Source organism: Phoca vitulina, unplaced genomic scaffold (genome assembly GCF_004348235.1).
Source record: "Phoca vitulina isolate PV1807 unplaced genomic scaffold, GSC_HSeal_1.0 scaffold49, whole genome shotgun sequence".
In the NCBI taxonomy this organism is placed as follows: domain Eukaryota; kingdom Metazoa; phylum Chordata; class Mammalia; order Carnivora; family Phocidae; genus Phoca; species Phoca vitulina.
Genome location: NW_022589752.1, coordinates 540,349 through 562,269, shown reverse-complemented (window position 1 = coordinate 562,269; position 21,921 = coordinate 540,349). Strand labels below are relative to the sequence as shown.

At 37.1% G+C, this 21,921-nt stretch overlaps 1 protein-coding gene across 1 annotated transcript; it reads right to left on the bottom strand.

Annotated features, from left to right (window-relative positions):
• Positions 1-904: 904 nt before the first annotated feature.
• CMAS (cytidine monophosphate N-acetylneuraminic acid synthetase) lies at positions 905-21,330 on the bottom strand. The gene is made up of 8 exons (XM_032432761.1): positions 20,948-21,330; positions 13,789-13,931; positions 13,490-13,645; positions 8,210-8,343; positions 5,846-5,940; positions 5,312-5,483; positions 4,370-4,523; positions 905-1,503 (listed from the first exon to the last, which is right to left on the bottom strand). Exons 1-8 carry the CDS (start codon positions 21,205-21,207, stop codon positions 1,313-1,315), a joined length of 1,305 nt encoding a protein of 434 aa, XP_032288652.1. The 5' UTR covers positions 21,208-21,330; the 3' UTR covers positions 905-1,312.
• Positions 21,331-21,921: the final 591 nt, after the last annotated feature.

The following is a 21,921-nucleotide window of genomic DNA, read 5'->3' as shown; positions in this document are numbered from 1 at the left end:
AGATTTGGTATCTGACAAGAGATGAAAAGGTGAAGTTGAGAAGGTTGTGATGTCTCAAAGGTCAGATCAGACATTTGAGAGGTGAAGTCCAAGAACTGGGCTTATAACGTGAAGAATTTGAGATGCAGTCAGAACTTACAACAGAGACTAGATTCTGGAGTCATTGCATGGAGGCTACAGCTTAAACTTTGAATATAGATGTGGTTCTGGGAAGGACAAGAACTGGGGTTAGAACCTTTGGGAATGGGTACACTTAAGGAGTAGGAGAAAATAAAATCAGCAGTGGAAAAGCCAGAAAGGTGGGAGAAAAACCAGGATGAGATACAAAGGAAATTAAGGTAGAAGAGGTTCCTTTTTTCTTCCAGCAATGCCTGGCCTATAAGGTCAGATTCTGAACGGGACAGATGCACCAGTCTTGACAGAGGAAAAGAGCTTCCTGTATTTCTGGGCCTGAATGACTTGCTTCTTGCCAGAATTGAATTCTTTTTACAGTGGAAATAGATGTCAATGTTTCATAGGAAGTGGTTAGTGCTTATTAGGTAAAAGTCCACATTTATGAGATAAAGCTCCATTCTTGGAATTTACCCAGATAGGAGAGTGCTTTGTGGTGGCTATAAAATTGTAGCGGTAGCAAATCTTGTATATAAAATTACCATGACCTCAGAGGTAACTGCAAATCATTTACTCCAAACCAATATACAATCTTTGCAACATATGAATTTCTTTGGAGATCTCTATTTGTATGGAGTGGCCACTATATGTACACATACCTAAAGTACAAGCAGATGCCTTCCGCCAGGTACTTAGTGGCTTGTTTCTCATGCTGACTATATGGTCAGCGTTTAAAGGAAATCAGGAATCTTTGGTAAATCCCTGCTATAGCAACAAGACAGTTTTCATCAAGTTTGTGAAATGTAATTTTATTAATTAATAGAAGGGCATGTCTTACCAGACACAATGTCCCCAAATAAATAAAATCTCAGCATCATTAAAAGCACACAAACACACAGTTTAACAGGGTACAATACAAAGTCAATTTAGATGATGTTCTTACTTGCATTTACTAAAAATCTGAGAAAGACTGTATTAATCTCTAAATAATTATCTTGCATAAAGAGAAAAGTAGAGCACAATTATTTCGTAGAAGGTTTTGGGAGTGACAATTTGAGAAGACTTTGATTTAAAATATATTAAGATACATCACGGGTCAAATCACACTCTCTGTAACATTACAACATGGAATTGTACTTAATCAAAAATAAAGGTGGCTGAAGAAGGCTGTATACTTTCTTTCCTAACATTACACTAATTTCTATTTTTGGCATGAGTTAATAACCTTTTCCATTAGTAGGAAAATGTGCTCTGCAAACTCTCGGAGGGCACCACGGCCACCATTACATTTGCAAATATATCCAACAGCCTTCTGGGCGGTGGAGCAGGCATCAGCAGGCACGCCACTTAGGCCCACTTTCTTCAAGCACTCCTCGTCAGACACTTCATTTCCTAGCAAGTAAAAGAAACACTGGGTGAGTATTTAAGGACACGAAACATACTCAGTTCTAATAACGCAAACAGCAACCAGTAAGTAATTCTGGTAGCTTCAGCAAGACCTCAAGCACTGCATATAAGAAGACCAAAGATTAGGTGGAACAAATATGTGAAAGTATTTACAAGTATAATTGAGGTCTAGGGTTTTCCTTAAGCAACTCAGAATCAATTCTTATCAGTTAAAGAAGGAGAAAGGATTATAATTTCTGATTGCCATGCGTATTAGATTTATGAGAAATTCTATCTATAAATTATGAATTATCTAAAATTTTTATTAAAAAAACATCCCAAGCACATGCAAGAACCCCAAGTTCATGTGGAATAATTATCAATGTTTTGGATCATTTATCAGTGTTTTTCTCTTTGCTCCACCCGTTAATTTTTTAGAGGGAGGGCTAGGAAGGAATTCCTAGACATCACGTTTTACCCCAAGACTCTTCAGCATCTACCTCTAACACATATCTCTCTCTAATAGATCAGTCTACTTTTTTAAAAAGTGAGACAGTATCATCAAACTGACAAAACCCACAATTCCTTAATATCATCTTGGGGCTCCTGGGTAGTTCGGTGGGTTAAGCGTCTGCCTTCGGCACAGGTCATGATCCCAGGGTCCTGGGATCAAGCCCCATGTCGGGCTCCCTACTCAGCTGGGAGTCTGCTTCTCCCTCTCCCGCTTGTGCTCTCTCTCACTCTTTCTCTCTCAAATAAATACATAAAAAATCTTAAAAGAAATATCACCTAGTAACTTAGTATGTGCTCAAATAGCCCATTGTCTCAAATTTTCTCTTTGATCTGTTTGCTTCAGAAGCCAAAGTCCACATACTGCATTCTGTTGGTCTATATTTTAAGTACTTTTAATCTGTAACAGTTCTCTTTGATTTGTACATCACTTATTTGTTGAAGAATTACCATCACACTGACAAAACTACACCCTTTCTCCACCTGCCCTGCTCTCCCCCTTTCTGTTTGGTGTTGATAGGATGAATTTCAGAAGCACCCAGTACCTCAGATTCTCCATTCTGAGTATAATTATTATTATACCATAGACCAACTACTACTAATAAAATGCTCATTACAAAAAGAATTTGTTTTAAATCTGTTCCACATTTATCTAGTGAAAATTTTTAAATGATTAAATGTATTGAAATCTGAATTTTTTCACTGAAAGATGATGAAAATTCAAGTATTTAATTTGCATAATCTACCCCTGAAACTAAGCTGTATTTCGTAAAATTTAGTGTTGGTATTTTTAAGGAATACATTTTCTTTTTCTTTTTTTAAGATTTTATTTATTTGACAGAGAGAGTGAGAGAGCACAAACAGGGGGAGTGGGAGAGGGAGAAGCAGGCTCCCCGCTGAGCAGGGAGCCCAATGTGGGGCTTGATCCCAGGACCCTGGGATCATGACCTGAGCTGAAGGCAGATGCTTAACCATCTGAGCCACCCAGGTGCCCCAGGAAAACATTTTCATACATTTATGTGACCCATGCTAAATAGTGCTCTGATTTTAAATTAAAATTTGAAGTCTATTCTCTATTTTCTTGTTTTCTAGCCTCTGCTTTTTATAGTTTTTTTTTAATATTATGTAAGTAATGCATATTCTTGGTAGAAACATTTTTTTTAAAGTCAAGGCAAAAACCAAATCAATATCATCTTAATTACCACTATTTATGGATAATCACTGTGTTTTGGCATATGCAATTACATAATTTTACCGATATAAGTGATACACACTATTATTACTACCTGCAGGCACTCTACCAGGTATTCTATATTATTTTCAATTTTCTTTCCAATAGCCTTATAAAGTTTGATTTGTGTTTATACTATAAATAGGAAAACCAAGGCTTGGAGAAGCTCACTGAGGGTCGCACAGATACTTAGTATACCTGGAATTTGTTCCACTAAAACTGTTTTCTCCTTACAAAAACGGGATCATTTTCTATCAAGGGCTCTGTAGTATTCTTCACTGAATCTTTGCATGCGGTTCAAAGGCTAGTCCTGAAGTCTTCAGATGACCTGCTCCCAAAGCATTTCTGTGCTGCTTCTTTTGAGGCCCATATTACCCTTGTAACTACTTATTTCATGCATGGCTTAGGTTATATGTATTTTAATAACTTGTCATTAACATCTAAAATGTAGACATCAGACTGCAAGCTCTGGCAGCAGTAAGTCCGAGCAACCAACCCCAAGCCTGCACATAGCGTATCTGCTAAATGCCCACGTGACAACCTTGTGACATCTGACCCTCTCGATACAGATTACAGCACTGGCCTTCATGGTTGCAGAGCATTCCATTTTGTGCATGTTCTATGTTTGCAGGATATTTAAGTGGGCTCTTTTTTTTTTTTTCCTCCATTATTAGCACATTTGTCCAATTTCCTTCCTGGAATTGGAACTTAAGAGTTAAAACTAGGGACATTTTAAGAAAGCAAACATCATCCAGGGTGTACTTCCTGTATGTGGGGAATCTGCTAAGTGCTTTACCCAGATTATCTCATTGCTTCCTCCAACAGACCTATGACACAGGTACTCTTGACATTTCCAGTTTACAGGGGAGGAAATGAAGGCTTACCTTACCAAAACTGACCAGTCAGGTGTGGTCTGACTCAAAAGCATGTGTCAGGAATCATTCTACTAGGATACAACTGATAGGTACTATCAAACTAACCTCCAGAAATTTAGTACCTTCCTCAGTAGTGTAGAGAGTTCCTATTTCTCTACAATTATGAAAATCTTGGGAATTTTCTTTTTTATTTCTCTATTTCTTAAAAAAAAAAATCCTGGTCCACTTTATGATGGCTGAATAATAAGATACCAACCAAGATACGCCACTTCTTTCCAGCACAGGCCCATTTCTTTTCTCCACTCATCCAGAACCGCTAGCTTGTCTGGTACGTTGACTTCCATTTTGCAATCCAGTTTTAAGGAAGAGAGTGTCTGCTTTGAACAGGCCCTTTCTGAAATTAACCTCACCTTAAAAAATAAAAAAAGAAAAGAAAGAAAGAAAGGGCAAAATGAGAAAATAAACAAGTATTTCCTAATAAAAATAAAATAACACCTGGTAAATAATATGAGTCACAAATGAGTGGCCTTCTGAAGGACCAATTAAGTAAAATCACAGGTAAGATGATGAATCTTTACAACATTTTCTAATAGTCCAATAAAGGTAAAAGACACTGTTTTCTACAGTGGGAAGGATCCTATCTGCAGGTTAAAAAATATACATTGTCTGATACTAACCTAAGATTCTCCTATAATTCCATTTATCCAGAGGAAAGCCTACAACCTATCTCTTGTGCTGCTTAGGAACATATACTTAAGATTTCTAGGGAATTATAAGAAATTATCTTAGCTTTCATTTTTGAAAATATATTAAGTTACTTTGAATTAAAATTTTCAATAAGAATAAGCTACATCTTAGGAATCCAGAAGGTATTTGGTTTTTTTTTCTAAATGCTGATACCTATTTTTTATGAAATTTTTCTTGTTGAACGATCCTATGGGAATTGCTAGATAGTTCCTATTTAAAAATAATGTGTTTCTACTTACTGAATAACCAAGAAATATTATGTGCTGATTGACAAATTCCTAATTGTATTCATCTAAGAGTAAAAGTATGACAATTTTCTAGGCATGTGAAGGCTAAATTTCAGACATTTTAATAGAGAATACTAAACATTTAAATCTCTTATTTCCCTCACATGTTCTTTGACCCTGAATCATCATCTTAAAAAACATCACTATATTCAGGGGGCACATACCTCAATACCACTTTTCTTTAATAAACTTATCCCAATAGCATCTTTTACATCATAAGATATTATTTCTTTTTGGTCTCCTGATATATAAATGTGGCCATTGGTGAGACATCCATCAATATTGCAAACCAAAAGTTTTATCTCCTTAAGCTTCTCTTTGCCAAAATAGCCATATCTAAAAGAAACCAAAATAGACCTCTGAGTACAAGTGCAATACTAATCACTCCCTCTCAAATGGCTAACACCAGTACACTTAATAACCATTCCCACTCAGTTATCCAAACATTACCCTTCACATTTACATCACATATACACCTCAGCTTCCAGTGCGAGACCTTTGAGTAGAGTGGTCTAACCAGGCTATGTGTTTCTCAAGTTATTGAATAAGCCATCTATAGGCATATTTTATGTGTATGTCTTCCTCACATGAACAGACTAATTGCAAAGATCCTAAATGTTTGGAATATCAAAAATTAGTATCTAGAAAATGCCACATGTCAGGGTCCAGTGCAAAGGCTGTGCAAGTCTTCTTTTTACCTTAATACTCTTTGTTCTGCAATAGGCCAATCAATATCCACATCTATATCCACACTGTGCTCAGCTCGCATTTCGTAATATGCCATTTTTCCACCCTAAAGATGGTATAAATGCCATGAGTACTGTTTTTAACATTAATTCATAATACCAAAATGTTTATTATAATACAGAACAATGAATTCATTTCTACAATACTGAGAAAAATAAATAACCCGGTAAAATGAGTGACATTCAACAATTTTTTGAGGGAAAAGCTTTTTGTTTCCTACATATGCAAACCATACACCATAATATTTTTCCAATTCTATCTACATAGTACAAGCTTCCCATTTTTCTTCAAGTAGATTTCTATTTGAAGACTGAAAAAAGCAGAAATACACATCGTCCAATATTTTGACAAGGAAATTTTCTAGAAATCCCCTAATTGTATCCCCTTTTTCTGATAGTCTCTCCCCTCATCATCCAAAGCAGTATAAAGATTTTCAGAACTTATGTTCCAATTTGCAACTAAGTGGCAAGATAGGGGAGGAAAAATAACTGTATTATCTATTGTACAGAATTGTCGGGGTGCCTGGGTGGCTCAGTTGTTAAGCGTCTGCCTTCGGCTCAGGTCATGATCCCGGGGTCCTGGGATCGAGCCCCACATCGGGCTCCCTGCTCTGCGGGAAGCCTGCTTCTCCCTCTCCCACTCCCCCTGCTTGTGTTCCCTCTCTTGCTGTGTCTCTCTCTGTCCAATAAATAAATAAATAAAATCTTGAAAAAAATAAAGAATTGTTTTAGATCCCTGAACTACAGGTGGGAGTGGACAATAATTGTCTGGATCACATGTGAGCAAAGGGAGGGATAAGTTCCTGATCCTGGGGCCTGGGGGCAAAGGGGGAGACCTTTCCTATGACTGTGATAATTTGAACATCAAAATCATTTACTGGAAAATTTCATTTTTTAGAATTGTCAGTCTCTTCATAAATCTTATGATGAGATACTTCATTGTTCTCCACACTTTAGGAAAGCATCCAATAACAGTCGCCTTAGCAAAGAGTTTGGAAAGGGCGCTATCTATGTGTGTCAAACCTAATTTTCCCGAATACTCAAACTTAACTAAACAGTCTACAGTTTGCCGATATACTGCCAGAAGATTGTTAAAAATCCTTTTACCTCACAGCATGAGTCACATTAGAATTTTTACTATAGCAAGTAGAGGGGTTTTTTTAAATGCTGATTTTGAGTAACAGTAAGGATCTGAATCCAAATCCCAACAGTACCACTTACTACCCTGAGCCAATTACTTCCTTTTTTCAAAGCAGCCATTCCCTCCTCTATAAAACTGGGCCAGGAATGTCTACTTTTTTTTTTTTTTTAAAGCTTTATTGAGATATACTTCACATATTATAAAATTTACCCATTTAGAGTGCAATCCAGTGGCTTTTAGTATATTCACAGAGTTTTGCGACCATTACCACAATCCAATTTTAGAAAATTTTCACCAAAATAAACTCCATACCCAGTAGCAATCACCCCCTCCCCCTGTCCGTAGGCAACCACTAATCCACTTCCTGTCTCTATAGATCTCCCTATTCTGAAGATTTCATTAAAATGGAACATGCCATAAATGGTCCTTTGTGACGGACTCTTTCACTTAGCACGATGTTTTCAAGGTTCCTCCATGTTGTAGCATGTATCACTACCAGGAATGTCTACTTTATTCCACTGCTATGCAGATGACATGATATAACCTATGTAAAAGTGTTTTGTACAGTCCTTGGTACATAGTAAGGGCTGAATAAATAACTGCTATTAACTAAAAGGAACAAATAGTTTATGATGTAACCATGTAGGCTCTAAAGATGTGAGAGACATCCAACCCCCTTATTTTAAAATGAGAGCAATGAAATTCAGAACAGATAAAATGTATATTCAAAGCCACATAGTTAGAGATAGAGAACTATATCCTGGCTTTCCTGACACCCAGCTTGGTGATCTTCCACATCCACGATGTTTTTTTGTCTCTTTTTAAAAGCAATCGATTTTTATTCAACTGTACAACCACAACCTGACAGTAAGAAACCATAGATTAAAAACAGAATTTGGAATGGAATAAAATGAAAATCAGGACATGTATACAACATTCAATATCTGATTCATTTCCTAGTTGTAGCAGAATTCCTTGCTTATTCACTGAATGGATTCCAAAGATTAGTTTATTGTAAGCCTACAGGATGAGTGCCTCAGATGATAAATCTTATCAGTTATTGCCTTTCTTCTAGAAACTGATACTTTCCTTTATGAACTGTACCATGTCTTCCTCAGAACTGAGCTATACATATAAAAAGGTTTAAAAGATTTTTGCAAAATGAAGGCACAAACCTGTAAATAACCCATCTCTATCAAATGTCTTTTAGCAAAATAAAATGAGCCATTTTCATATAATTCTCCATCCCAGTCTTGTCGACGAGGTCGTTTAGCTGGATTCAAATTCAGAGGCTCAGTCACTTCACGAACTAAAAGCAAAAAGCTATAGTAAGTCTATGTTGCTTTGAATACTGAGTATTCATTTAGTAATTTTCAAAAATAAACTGAAACTGTAAAATATTTTTCTATCTCAATAAATAAATGGATTTTTAAAGGAACAAAATCTCTAATGATGCTGATGATTTATCTTTGTTAATATTTATTAATTGTTTAATAATTATTATCTTATCATAGAAAAATAAAGTATTTTACAGAGGAATTCTGAATAATTGAAGTTTTAAGGCATTTTTAAAAATACAAGGTTCTGGAAGGACATCAAGGCAACCTTAAGGCAGCTTCAAAAGGACTGAACTCGTCATAAAATATCCTTATTTGTATATTTTAATATATTTCTCATTATTTGCTTCTATAGAAATACAATGTATGTGTTTATACAATGTGGTTGAGAAATTACTTTCATAGAATTATTACAGAAAACTGAAGATTTCCTCATTAAATTATTGAGACTTTTATATTGATAAAAATGTTTGTATATTACATATTCTTACCAGTAATTTAAAAATATACTAAGCATAATAATAAATAATATTTACTTATTACTATCCTTGGTAATGAAGGCTCAGCAACATCAACGTTAGTGATTATAACATGATGTAACAAATGAAGCCCTCAGTACTGGTAAATAGGGATCCTCTTGCCTTTTCACTGTTTTTTCCCCAAAACTGTGTTTATGGATGTGTACTGACATGCATGCATGATTCTGTGTGTGTATGTGTGTGTGTGTTTAAAGTTGGTGATTGTTCAGAATCTTTTTGATTCTACTTTTGGCTGTCACTTATGTGAGTAATGGCTTCTAGAAATAACTTCTATTTACTTCCCTAACTAAACCATCCTCTTTTCAGTCCTAGTCCATCAGTGTTTGATATAATCTAGGAAAAATACTCAGCAAATATACATTGAATAGCCACATATGGTGTAGTTTTACAGGCACGGGATACATAGCAGTGAATACGACTCTCTACTTTCGTGTAGTGTGCAATCTAGTGGTGGAGATAGGCAATAAACAAACTCATTCAAGTGGTACTTTGAAGGAAGAAAAGGAATGAGAGGGCAAGTCTTTCCTAAGTGAACAAGGATCAGTGGCTGCTTCTCTCTGGGGATATTTGCTGCATCTGAGGAAGAAGGGAAAGAAGGATCAAACCTGGCATAAGCAGAGGGACTCTGCTGGGGTAAAGAGAAACCAGAAGAGTTTGTAATGGCCCTGTGGACTAGAATCACAGATTGGCTTCTATAAGAGCCCAAACACAGAGCTAGTTCTTGCCACCCAATTATTCCCCTGCAGGACGTTTGCTGAGTGTGCTGTGGCACAAGAAGCTAGGGATGGGCTGGAAGGCAGGGAGAGATCATTACAGTTTTCTGGTGCTTAAATCCCAAAGTCCTGTTAGCCTGGGGTTATCAGCAATACATACAAGATCCATCTCCTGGCAAGACACCTGCACTAAGAGGTAAAGTGAAACTAAAGCTCAAACCCAGCACAACTCCTAACTGGATCAAAGTGACTGGCTCCATATCCTATCTTTCTGAGAGAAGAAGGAGTATGACCTCCCTGGAGGAAAATAATATATACAGACCCTTGAACAATGCAGGGGCTGGGGTGCCAACCCCCCACATGGTCAAAAATCTACATATAACTTTTGATTCCCCCAAAGCTTAACTACAAAGAGCTTACTGTTGACCAGAAGCCTTACCAATAACATAGTCAATTAACACATATTTTGTATATTACATGTATTGTGTTGTTGCAATAAAATAAGCTAGAGAAAAGAAAGTGCTGTTAAGAAAATCGTAAGGATGAGAAAATACATTTACAGTACTGTGCTGTATTTACTGAAAAACACTGTGTATGAGTGGACCCGTGCAGCTCAAACCCGTGTTGTTCAAGGGTCAACTGTACTCCAATCTCTATGTCAGGAATGTGACAAAATACGAGTCATTATGAAGAAACAGAAATACATTACCCATAACTAGAGAAAAACAGTTGTAGAAACAGAACTATAAATGACCCAGATGTCAGAACCCGCAATCGAGGATTTTCAACTAACTATCATAAATATGTTAAAGATATTATAGGAAAAGATTTAAAAAGCTGGAGAATTTCAACAGAGAACAGAATCTCTAAAAAATAGCTACAATACACATTCCAGAATGGAAAACACATATATCTGAAATAATTCACTGGACAGCATTTATAGTGCACTGGACAAGTCAGAAGAAATGATCAATGAACTCAAATATGTCAACAGAAATTACTCAACATGAAGCACAGAGAGAAAAATCAACAAACAATACAGAACAGACTGTGAGAGACATGTGGACCCCATAAAATTGTTTAAGATACACTTAAATCTGAGTCCCAGAAAGAGAGGAGAGAGAAAATGTGGCAGAAGAAATATTTGGAGATAATGGCACAGATTTTTTGCAAACTAATGACAGATATCAACCTAGAGATATGAGAAGTTCAGAGAATTCTAAATAGGATAAACACAAAAAAACCCACAGCAATACAAATTGGAGTCAACTATGAAAAATTAAGATAAAGGGAAAAATCTTAAAAGCAGCCTGAGGGAAAAAAGGCATTATATTTAGAGAAACAATGATCAGAATAATAAGCTGATTTCTTTTAAGAAACAACGGATGGCAGAAAATAATGAAATGACATGTTAATGATGGATCTTCAAAAGAGTAACATCTTAAAGACGCAATCTTAAAATGCTGAAAGAAAGAAAAGGCAAACCAAGATTTTATATTCAATGAAAATGCCCTTTAAAAATAAGGGTGAATTATAGACATTTTTAGATGGACAAAAGCTGAGAGGAGCTGTTACTAATAGATGTACGCTGTAAGACAGAAGCACATGTAAGTGGTAAGAAATGAAGGCTAACAAAAAAAGGTAAACATGCAGGTGAAGATAAATGACTATTTTAAAATAACTTAAAGTACCATTAACTGTTTAAAATAAATAGAACATGGGGTGCCTGGGTGGCTCAGTTGGTTAAGCAACTGCCTTCGGCTCAGGTCATGATCCCAGAGTCCTGGGATCGAGTCCCACATCGGGCTCCCGGCTCAGCGGGGAGCCTGCTTCTCCCTCTGACCCTCTCCCCTCTCATGCTGTTTCTCTGTCTCTCTCTCTTTCTCTCAAATAAATAAATAAATAAAATCTTAAAAAAAAAAAAAAAAATAAATAAATAGAACAACAATGTATCTTGGGTCATAATATATACAGAAATAGATTACGTGACAGTAACAGTACAAAAGGCAGGGGCTAAATAGAAATTTACGATTGTTAGCTTCTTAATTATTTGTGAAAATACAAATTCAGGTAGACTATAACAAACTAAGGTGCAAAGTGTAATCTCTAGAGCAGTGCTGTCGAATAGAAATATAATGTGAGCCGCATATATAATTTTAAATTTTCTAATGGCTACAGTTTTAAAAAAGTAAAAGGAAGTGAAATTAATTGTAATAATAGATTTTATTTAGCCCTATGTATCTAAAATGTTTTTTAACATGTAATAAATATAAGAATTATTAATGAGATATTGCATACACTTCTTTCATACTAATCTCAGAAATCCAATATGTATTTTACACTTAATGCATATCTCAATTTGGACTAACTACATTTCGAGTGCTAACAGTGCTAGAGGCTACTATATTAGATGGTAAGGTTCTAGTGTGGCGACAAAAAAATACAAAAAGTTATACAATATAAAATGGAATAATTTTTCAAGTACTGATTAATCCAGTAGCACTTTTAGTGATTTTATAAACAGGGACATAAGAATAGACTCACAAGAAATACCACTCTGGGTTAGAGCCATTGTTCGTCAATAGCATTTTGTTTCATAGTGGTTCTAAGAAAATATACGACAAGACAAAGCTCTTATCTCTAACGTTCACTTCTCGATATTAAAAGATATTTATTCAAACATTTCTAATTTTCTTAAAATTCCTTATGGATCTAATTTTTATGGCTTTGTCATCTATTTAACATACATATTTTTTGAGCTTCTTGAACTGCAATCATATAGTCAATATTCAGTTTAACACTGGGCTTCCTTGATTTGCTTCAAAAATTTGTTTTTTAAGCTTTAATAGAGCCTTCCTAGAAACTATTTCCTCAGAAATCGGAATTTCTGAGACTTGGTAATTAAGTTCAAAGTTAAAATATATAGCTTAACACAGAACCTGGCACAGAGAAGACAATAAATATTGACTGAATGAAATCAATCTGTAAATGTATTTACTGATATATTTCATTGGTTTGTGTAACATTCATATTTTGAGATTGAAGAATCTTATTTTCAGCCCTTCTTTATCCTCTTACTTGCTCTTTTTTGCGCTGTCTCCAGTTTCATTGCATCTTCCTTACTGTCTCCTTTAAAGCACACATTTGTTAGAGACAACTAAGCCAGCTGCCCTATTACTCAACAAATGTCAGAGCACCTAACAGAAATCAAACTGCCTTTCCTTACGTATGTTACAACATTTACCTATTTGTTGGTCATCCTATTCTTTTTGTTTTAAATTTTATTTTATCACGTTATGTTAGTCACCATACAGTACATCATTAGTTTTTGATGTAGTGTTCCATGATTCATTGTTTGCATATAACACCCAGTGCTCCATTCAATACGGGTCATCCTATTCTTTATTCAATATTTTACTAGTTTAGCTAGCTAGAAATCAGGCTCCTGCTAAATACTGTGGAAGTCTTCTTACATCAGAGTTACATATTTTGGGAAGCAATTCCACAATTCATTCTTGAGGTCCTCCAGAACTTTTTGGTAGACTTCTATCCCCATGATCCTAGTATGATTTATATGGAGTTTACCAAGCAAGTCTGGAACAAACATAAAATATTTCACATCTAGAAAAATGACATGCCTGCCTCAGAAGGCAAATAGAATGTTAAAATGTCCATCTGTAAAAAATAAAGCCGGGAATTTGGTCTGTCCTGTCTAAATAATCACAAGACTTAGAACTGATTTTAATGTCATTACCTACTACAGTTAATAATCACGTGTTGCTCCCTTCATTCTTAAAGAATAGTTACATATGAAAAGGCTGATTATCCATAAAAGCTAAAATCAAGACTGATATATAACAGATTACCTCCTTTCTGAATTTCACTCCATCGAAACTGATGGCGTCGCACAACAGAGAAAACAGAATCATATCCTTCCTCTCGAATCATTTCTGCAACTTTTTGAAGGTCAGTTGGATGTAAACATGGAGAAGTTGCTTGAATATTTCCTACAATGTCAACCTCTTAAAAAAACAAAACAAATGAAAAGGACATCAAAGTTCTTTGCAAGGAATACAAAGATCTTAAATTCAAATGTGAAAACAAGTCTTATGAAATAATAAGTTGGAAATTACATAAAATTTTGAATAAACTATCAAATGCATACCATTGTGATAATTAAGAAATTCTATGATGGCATCTAGTGAGGTAGAGCTGTCTTTTGAAACTTCAGAACTTCTTCGATGAACTTGGGCACCAAATTGTTTGGCCACATTCTCAATTTCATCATGGTCTGTTGAAACCCATACACTGTATAGATATTAAGAAATAAATATAACAAGCCAAATCATTCAAAGAAACCAGTAAAGATAAAAAGGAGCTCTGCAACCCCAAAATACAACTTACTGATGTTAGGATAGTTTTTATATCATCAAAAAAAATTACAGATCTAATGTAATATAAAATTTAAAGAATTGTATTTGTATATAAACTATACTGTGTCTGAATAAAAATACAGTACCAGATACCGTATTTGTTTACATATAAAAATACTTGTATTTGTATTGTCTTATGTCTTACATTATTTATATAATATTATTTATGTAGCCCTAGATATAGTTTTATAAAATTAGAAAAAATGACACTTGGTATTTTTAAGGCTACTGGTATATTAAGTAAAATAGTAGTGCTAGAAGTTCAAATCTAAAGGATATAAAGAAGATCCTGCTTCTTATTCCCGTTCAAATCCAAATTACTGTGTGAAGAATTTTAATATACTTGCTAAGGAAAAAAATGGATTTGTATTAGTCAGACCATGAAGCTGACAGAATTTCAAGCTTAGAAGCGACGAAATGCCTAGATCTGGGCTCAAAATAATCAGATAATCCAACTCTCTTGTTTGCCAATAATGGGTATATTATAAATATATGAACACAGAATTGATGGAGGTATAGCCATTGACAACAATTACAGACATGGAGAACATGACTTGATGGACTCTGGGAAGTTTAACTTGACTGCACCTTCCACCACATCTTACATGGTTCACCATTTAGACTTTCTAAGATGATGACTATGAGTAAAATGCTACTTTGGGGAAGTGTACTAGTCTCTACTGAAGTTAAGTTTCCTGGACCTTTACAAGTTCCCTTTGCTAGAAACAAAAGCTGTGACTATTCCTCTAGCCACAATGTTTTATTAGTGATATTACACAAAGACAGTTTAATGACTTACACTCTTTGGCATATGCATTTTTTTTTTTTTTATCGTCTTCATTCAACATCTACTGGGGGTAAGAGGAACTGCATGTTTCAGATGTCTATGCTCAGTTGCCAAGAGTGAAAAGAAAGTGAGAAACTAAAGAAACATTTTTTTTTTTTGGAGACAGAAGATTACTGAATACCAAAAAAATTTCTAACATCTCCAGATTTTACTTATTAATTTCCGTTCTTCCCTTTAATATTTGCAGAAGGAGGATTTAAATCTAAAGTCAATAATCCCCCTAAATTTTTTTTTTTTTTTAAAGCTTAGTAAACAAGACGAGCCATTGGCTAGGGATCAGATGTCTCACATTTACTGTCACTCTGGGCAAGGCAGAACACAGAAGCCCCTATTTTCCCCCATCTTGAAATCTGAACTATTTGGGGGCAGATTTTCTACTGGAGAAATGTCATAGTCAAAGGTACATAACAAAGTGAAGTACCAACGAAAACCTAGTTTTAAAAATGAGAAGGTGAAGGCAGGATGGTTAAGATGGTAAATACAGTAAAAAGTGAACTGTAAAAGCAAAAGAAATGGTCTTTTGACATCTAATTTATGTCACTAATTGAAATAAATTACTGATGTCGTTTACTTTATTATCCTGATTTTCTGTAATGAAAATTCAATACCACAGGATTCGGTGATATATTTGAAATGCTTAAAAGGTAAATAAAAAATAACAGAGCTTTTGGAAGAGGTTTGCTTTTCTTCTTTCCTCCCTTTTATCATTCATTCATTTCTTCATTCATGAAATGTTTACTGAGTGCCTATTATGTTTCAGGTCCTACTTTGGACACTGGAGATATGCAGTCCATTTTCTTGAGAAACTTTCAGTTCTTAGCCTATTGGTAGAGACAGAGGTCAACATAGTACTGTAATACTCTAAACCATCAAGGAAAGAGAGGTAAGGAAGCAATGCCTAACTTCTCTACAATGCTTTATTTTTACAAAGTATTTTTATAGTGCCTGCTACATAACATGCTCAATCTATATGTGTTAATAAATGAAACATTAAATGGTTAACAGCATGGGATCTGAAGGAATGGGTTCAAATCCTAGCTCCATCACATGTTAGCTATGTATGACCTTAGGCAAGATCCATCATCTCCCTAGGCCTCAATTTTTAGTAAAGTGCATGTGATTTAAAAATAAAAAATACAGGTGATAATAATAGTAATTACCTCATACCATTGTTATAAGGATTAAATACAAACCACAACACACAATAAACATTTAATACATGTTAGTGATTCAAAATAATAAAATAGGAATGGTAATAAAGGAGCACATACATGGTCTCATTTAATCCTCACAGACTCTGTTGGAAGGAAAACTGCTGCTTTCAGAACTTCAAAGGTCCAAATGTCTAATTTATATGTATGAAAATAGCATCCCATATGTAGACTTAAAATACAATGAACATCATTTATTAAAGGGGCTATGTAAGCAGATGGTTTTCCTTTGGCTTAGAGGAATGAGAAGAGGGAGGGCAAAAAGAAAGAATGAGCAAGTGAATAAACAGGCCTAATAAAATGTAAAATCAAGTACAGAGTAAATGTCAAAGCCTAATGCTAATGGCTTTAGCCTCAAATGAAGTCATATTCCATCTAACAGGATGAACAGGAATATCAACCCTGATGCCTGTGAATATTATTTCAAATCATAAAGTGCCATTTTAAGGATAACACAGCATAGGCTTATCATTAATCATAAATCCACACCCTACAAATGAAACTGAAGTTCGTGGTTTTTTTTTCTCCACAAGTGTGTTAGGCAACATTTACAAAATCAATTTGTTCTGAGGTTTACTAACAGCACTGAACCACTGTTGCAATCAAGCTCTTACAAACTCACCTCTAACAATAACTTTTTACTAAATGAAAAAAATTGTCTTAGCATTTTTCTCAACTGCTAACTATCCAAAGTAGTATGCAAAGTTAGCAACTTGGAAGTATTGTTAGCTTTGACTCTGAGCAGGCCAGAAAAATCGGTCTCAACGAATAAATCATGGTTTTGAACAAAATAATCTCCAAAGCATCTTCTAGCCCTGAAACACACAATCGGGTAGCGCAATTTTCTTCAATTCCTTCGTAGGGTAAATATTTATCAAAGAAAGAAAGTAGGAAGATGAGGGGCAGCAAGGTTGCTCCAAACATGGACTGTAGCTTCAGAATAAATCAATTAAATCCAAATCAACACATTTTAATTCAGGTTCCAATACATTAAGCATACCAAGGTAAGTAAGAGTACCTGCTCACAAGAACCTCTTCAACCCAGTAGAGCAAGGGTCATCCCAGGCTATATCTGGCTCACAGCCTGCCTGTTTTCATAAATAAACTTTTAATGGAATACAGCTATGCTCATTCACATATGTATTGTTATGGCTACTTTCACAACATACAACAGAGCTAAGCAACAGAGACCATTTGGCTTGCAAAGTCTAAAATATCTAGTATTTGGCCCTTTACAGAAAAGTTGGTGGGCCCCTGAAATAGAGAGTAAAGACACAATTCCATTAACTCTTCAAGGTCAAAGCATGTTAGCATTAGGAAGAATTCTGAAGATAATTACAACTTTCCCATTTTACAAGTAAGGAAACTGTGGCCCATGGAAGAGATGAAGATTGTAAAAAACCTTCAATATGAGGGGAGAATGTCAAGGAGAGATCACATGCTATATGGCAGACACACTCTAAGGGCTGTATATATACTACCTCACTTAATCTCCTCAGCAAGCCTATGAGGTGGACATTTAAGTCCATTCTGCAGATGAGGAAACTGAGGCACAGACGTTAAGTGATTTACCCAAAGTTGCAGTTAACATGTGGTGAAGCTAGAAATTCAGATCCACAGTTTGACTCTGGGGTCTGTGACCTTACCTCGCTACACAGTGCATGCACTAAAAGAAGGTCTGAACACTGCTGCTCTGTGCGGAAAACAAAGGCACAGTTACTTGTCACAGAGGGGATCAGCAAAAACTTCACCGAGGAAGTGGTGCTAGTCCCTTTTATTACCTTTTTAGTCGAACTTTCCAGATCCTTAGAAAGGATGCCACATAGCAAACAACTATGCAAACTAAACAGAGGAAAATCACTTCATTACACAATATTCTAAGTTTGAGAAGGCAGAGTCAGACCGATTATGCTCATTTTGCTGGTAAGGAAAATACTGGTTTTATTTCTTCCAATTACTATTATTAGTATAGGAACAGATACCATAGATGGCTTGAAGTATAAAATATCATTCCAACTGTCAAGATGCTTATACTCTAGTCTAGATGTATTAAATAAAACTGGTACAGAAAACGTTCTCAGGAATCATTTATTCGTTCATGGATTTTGTACAAATGCATTTTAATAAATGGAAGCAGGAAAATCACTGCTTAATATATAACATATATTTTCCAATCATTTCGTAGCAAAATCTCCTATGTCTGCAATAAGGCTATTTGTTGGGTTTTGACTCTCAGCATCTACTCCCATTTGGTAATCATATTCCAATTTTTCTCTTGATGGAACTGTCACATGGTGCTTCAGGGGGTGTTCCATCACCAGCTCCAAGAGCGGAAGAGGCAGCTAAACTGTACCAATACAAGCACTGGGGACCCAAAGAGACTCTTTTGGTTACACTTAAACCTGGAAGGAGTAAAATAAAGGGGTAAACCAAGCTGGATACTAAAGCAGAAAGAGCAGCTTCGATTTGTTAACTATGGCAGTAGGGAAAAGAATCCAGCAGAAACTGAACTCAAATTCCCCAAAACAAAGGCTGGAGACTTCTTAAAGGCTAGAGTATGTTAAAGGAAAAGGTACTGAGAGGGTGATAGAGAGGGTTAGTCCACGTGACTAGGCCGTCTGGGTTTGTTAACTGGTGCTTATCCGGAGGAGAAACACACTTCTAACTTTATGATGGGTGGCAAGGTGCAAGTTGAAGCAAGGTGCCCATCGAATTTAGGCCCTTAATTCTCCCACAGGGACTGGGAAGGAATGAGAGTTATCTACTAGGATGTTTGCATTTCAAAGAGACAGTTTTGGGTGGTATATTTACATTCCAAAGGATGGAGAAGGGGTTCATAATTATAAGCTTTCAAAAATAGTTGTTCTGAGAGGGGGTTTAGAGGCGATCTGCCTGTCACCAGGTGGTCCCTAAAACAAACAGTAAATTCTCCTGGCAGCACTGACCTTTCTCAGCCATTTTAAGGGGGGCTAGGATCATCCTAGAAGCATGGCCTTACGCTGCTGGAAACCATACTAGAGTTTGGACAAGTCGTTATGTGCTGAGAGTTTTGCAGTTCTCAGCACAATCACCTGACACCATAAAGGGAAAGCCTGTCTAAAAGAACCAAGAAATGGAGGATTCTGGTGACAGAGGGCACCATTCCCTTACCCTGCTTTATTTTTCTTGAAAATATTTATCACCACCAAATAGAGTATACACTGTTTGTATATTGCCAGTCCCTAGCTCCATGAGACTAGGGACTGACTCTTGCTAGGGACTGACTCTTGCTACTGCTATCACCTCTGGTTAAGGACACAGTACAGTGCCAGTCACATAGTAGATGGTCAATAAATATTTGCTGAATGAATGAATCATTTTAGCCTCTGAATCTCATTGTATCTGAACAAGCCTTACCCTTCTTTGTTAAGCCAGGCTTAAAGGGCTTTCCTGACATGCAACCAAACAAAGAGTTGTAAATGAGTTTTGTTCTTAATTTACTGTGAAAGTGATTTTTGATCTCTACTTCATTTCACAAAAATGGTATATCACTGCTGCCTGGATGCACCTTCTTCCAGTCTTTTTTTCCCCCCCAGTGTGCACTCTTTGTAAAGGTGAAAAAATGTCCAAAAGTTTGTAAGCCCCAAAAGGACAAGAACCATGTCATTTCATCTTGATGTTTCCTTGGATGTGTATGGCAGAAATTAGGGCCAGTAAATGTTTACTGAATTGAACCAAATTCCCAAGGCTTTCCCTATCTCTCCTTTGCACACTTCCTATTACATTGCTACATTAGTGTTATCTTCTGGATGCCCACCCCTATTTAACTCGCTCCACCCAAGGCTTCCTTTGGATTAAAACATTAAGAAAATTAGTAAATTCGTACTTTTGGAGTGTCTTTCTTTAAACAAGACTAGTTAAATGAAAATCATAAACCCATATATTAATGTGGGCAATTAATATGCTCCAAAACAATCATCTCTTTAAGAACCAAAACCCAAACATCAAAAAGTTAAAATAATTTACTTTCCACAGTAACAAATTCAAGCATAATTAGGGTGAAGTTACTATGTGTAAACTCATTCCCGGCACAAAATTCTCTCTCTTCTTTAATGAATGACATCAGCTTGTCACCCCTGCCCAAAATGGCATATGGCAATGTCTCTGAATGATGCACAATTAAAACTGTCTTCAGGGCAGACGAGGTTCCAAAGATATAATAAAACCATTTATAAGCATATCATAAAACAGCCTGCTGTACGTTTCCTCACTATCTCTTACCTATGTACAAAGGTAGGTAGTTTTCTAGATTGTGCTGACTCACAGGCAGATAGCTTGGAGTATTTTTCAAAGGTCAGAAAGGGATCTCCAAGCTGAGCCTGAAACTAGAAAGCCTTGACACCTCACTCCATTCATGAATCTGATGCCTCCCCTAATCGATCGGCACCAAGTGGTTATCACAGGGTAAGCAACAGGGGAGCCCCAACTGGCCTCTGTCTACAAGAGTTCACATATTGCCACAGACATTTCACAGGGGGTGGCCTCCTTTACTTTAACCTGTGAGGTCAACCCGGGCGGCAGAGACGGCTGAAAAGGGGGAAATCTCCCCTTTTACGGATGGCATTCTCAAGGGCAGGGACAGAAACTGTCCCAGGTCAAGACTATTAACAGCTACGGAACAAGGAAGAAGCTGGAGCACTTCCCCCCCGCGCTCTCAACCGGGGCCCAGACACCCCGGATCTTGCACACCCCTTCCAAGAGCAATTGCCCTGGGAGCCCCAGCCCTTCCAGCGGCCCGGCTCCCGGTTCCGACCCCCCACCCAGGCCGCGCCGCCCACTCTCGCACATGCGCACCTCTGGAAGACCCCCGAGTCCAGGGCCGCACGCAGGACCCAGCCAATAAGCGGGACCCCCGCCAGGTGCTTAATGTTCTTCAGGGGGATGCCCTTGCTGCCGCCCCGGGCCAGAATTAGAGCCGCCAGGTGCGGGGGCTTCTCCACACCTCGGCCCTGGCCTCCGCGGGAGTTGCGCTGCAGCTTCGGCGGTCGGCCCCGGGAGGGCCGCCCCCGCGGGTTGGAGACGGAGGTGGCGGCCCCCTTCTCCACCGAGTCCATCTTCCTCCCACGCCTTCTCCCCAGCTTCTCCACATCCGGGAGCTCTTCTCTCGCCACCTCAGCTCGGCGCCGCCCGATCTCCCCGCCCGACCACTCGCGGAGGTGGCTGTTCCTGGCCCTGGCTCCGCCTCCTCCACGGTCCGCCCCTCAACGAGGCACGCCGGGAAATGTAGTCCGCGGCCGTCTCGCCTGGGTCCAGTAGGCCAAGTAGGCTCTGGCAGAGAGACCCCAAACCCACGTGAAGCGGTGAGAGTCCAGGGTTAACGGGAAAGAAGTGCAGCTTCTGGGGGGAAGGGGTTGATATTATACGGAGATTTCTAAACTAGGCAACGTAGATTATAGATTTTTTGGTAAAGAACTTCTCCACTTAAGAAATGTAGTGGGTTTCCCACTGCACACTCAAATGCACCCTAACACGAATCAATCTTATATTTAAAATGATAATTGTATATTTTTCTGCTATGTTCCTGACTCTTTATTCCCAAGAGGTTACCTCATTCAAATGTCCTACAGGCACCTTCCACTCAACATTAAAAAATACCCAACTCTCCATATGGGCTCAAACTGCTCCTACATCTGCCTTTTCTATCAAGATTACCGAACATCTAGCATCGAAAACTTGGAAGTCAACCTTGACTATTCCCTTACAGTGTAGTAATCACCTATTCTTATTTTTTTGTTGTTGTTCTTGTTATTTTGTTTTATTTGCTATAA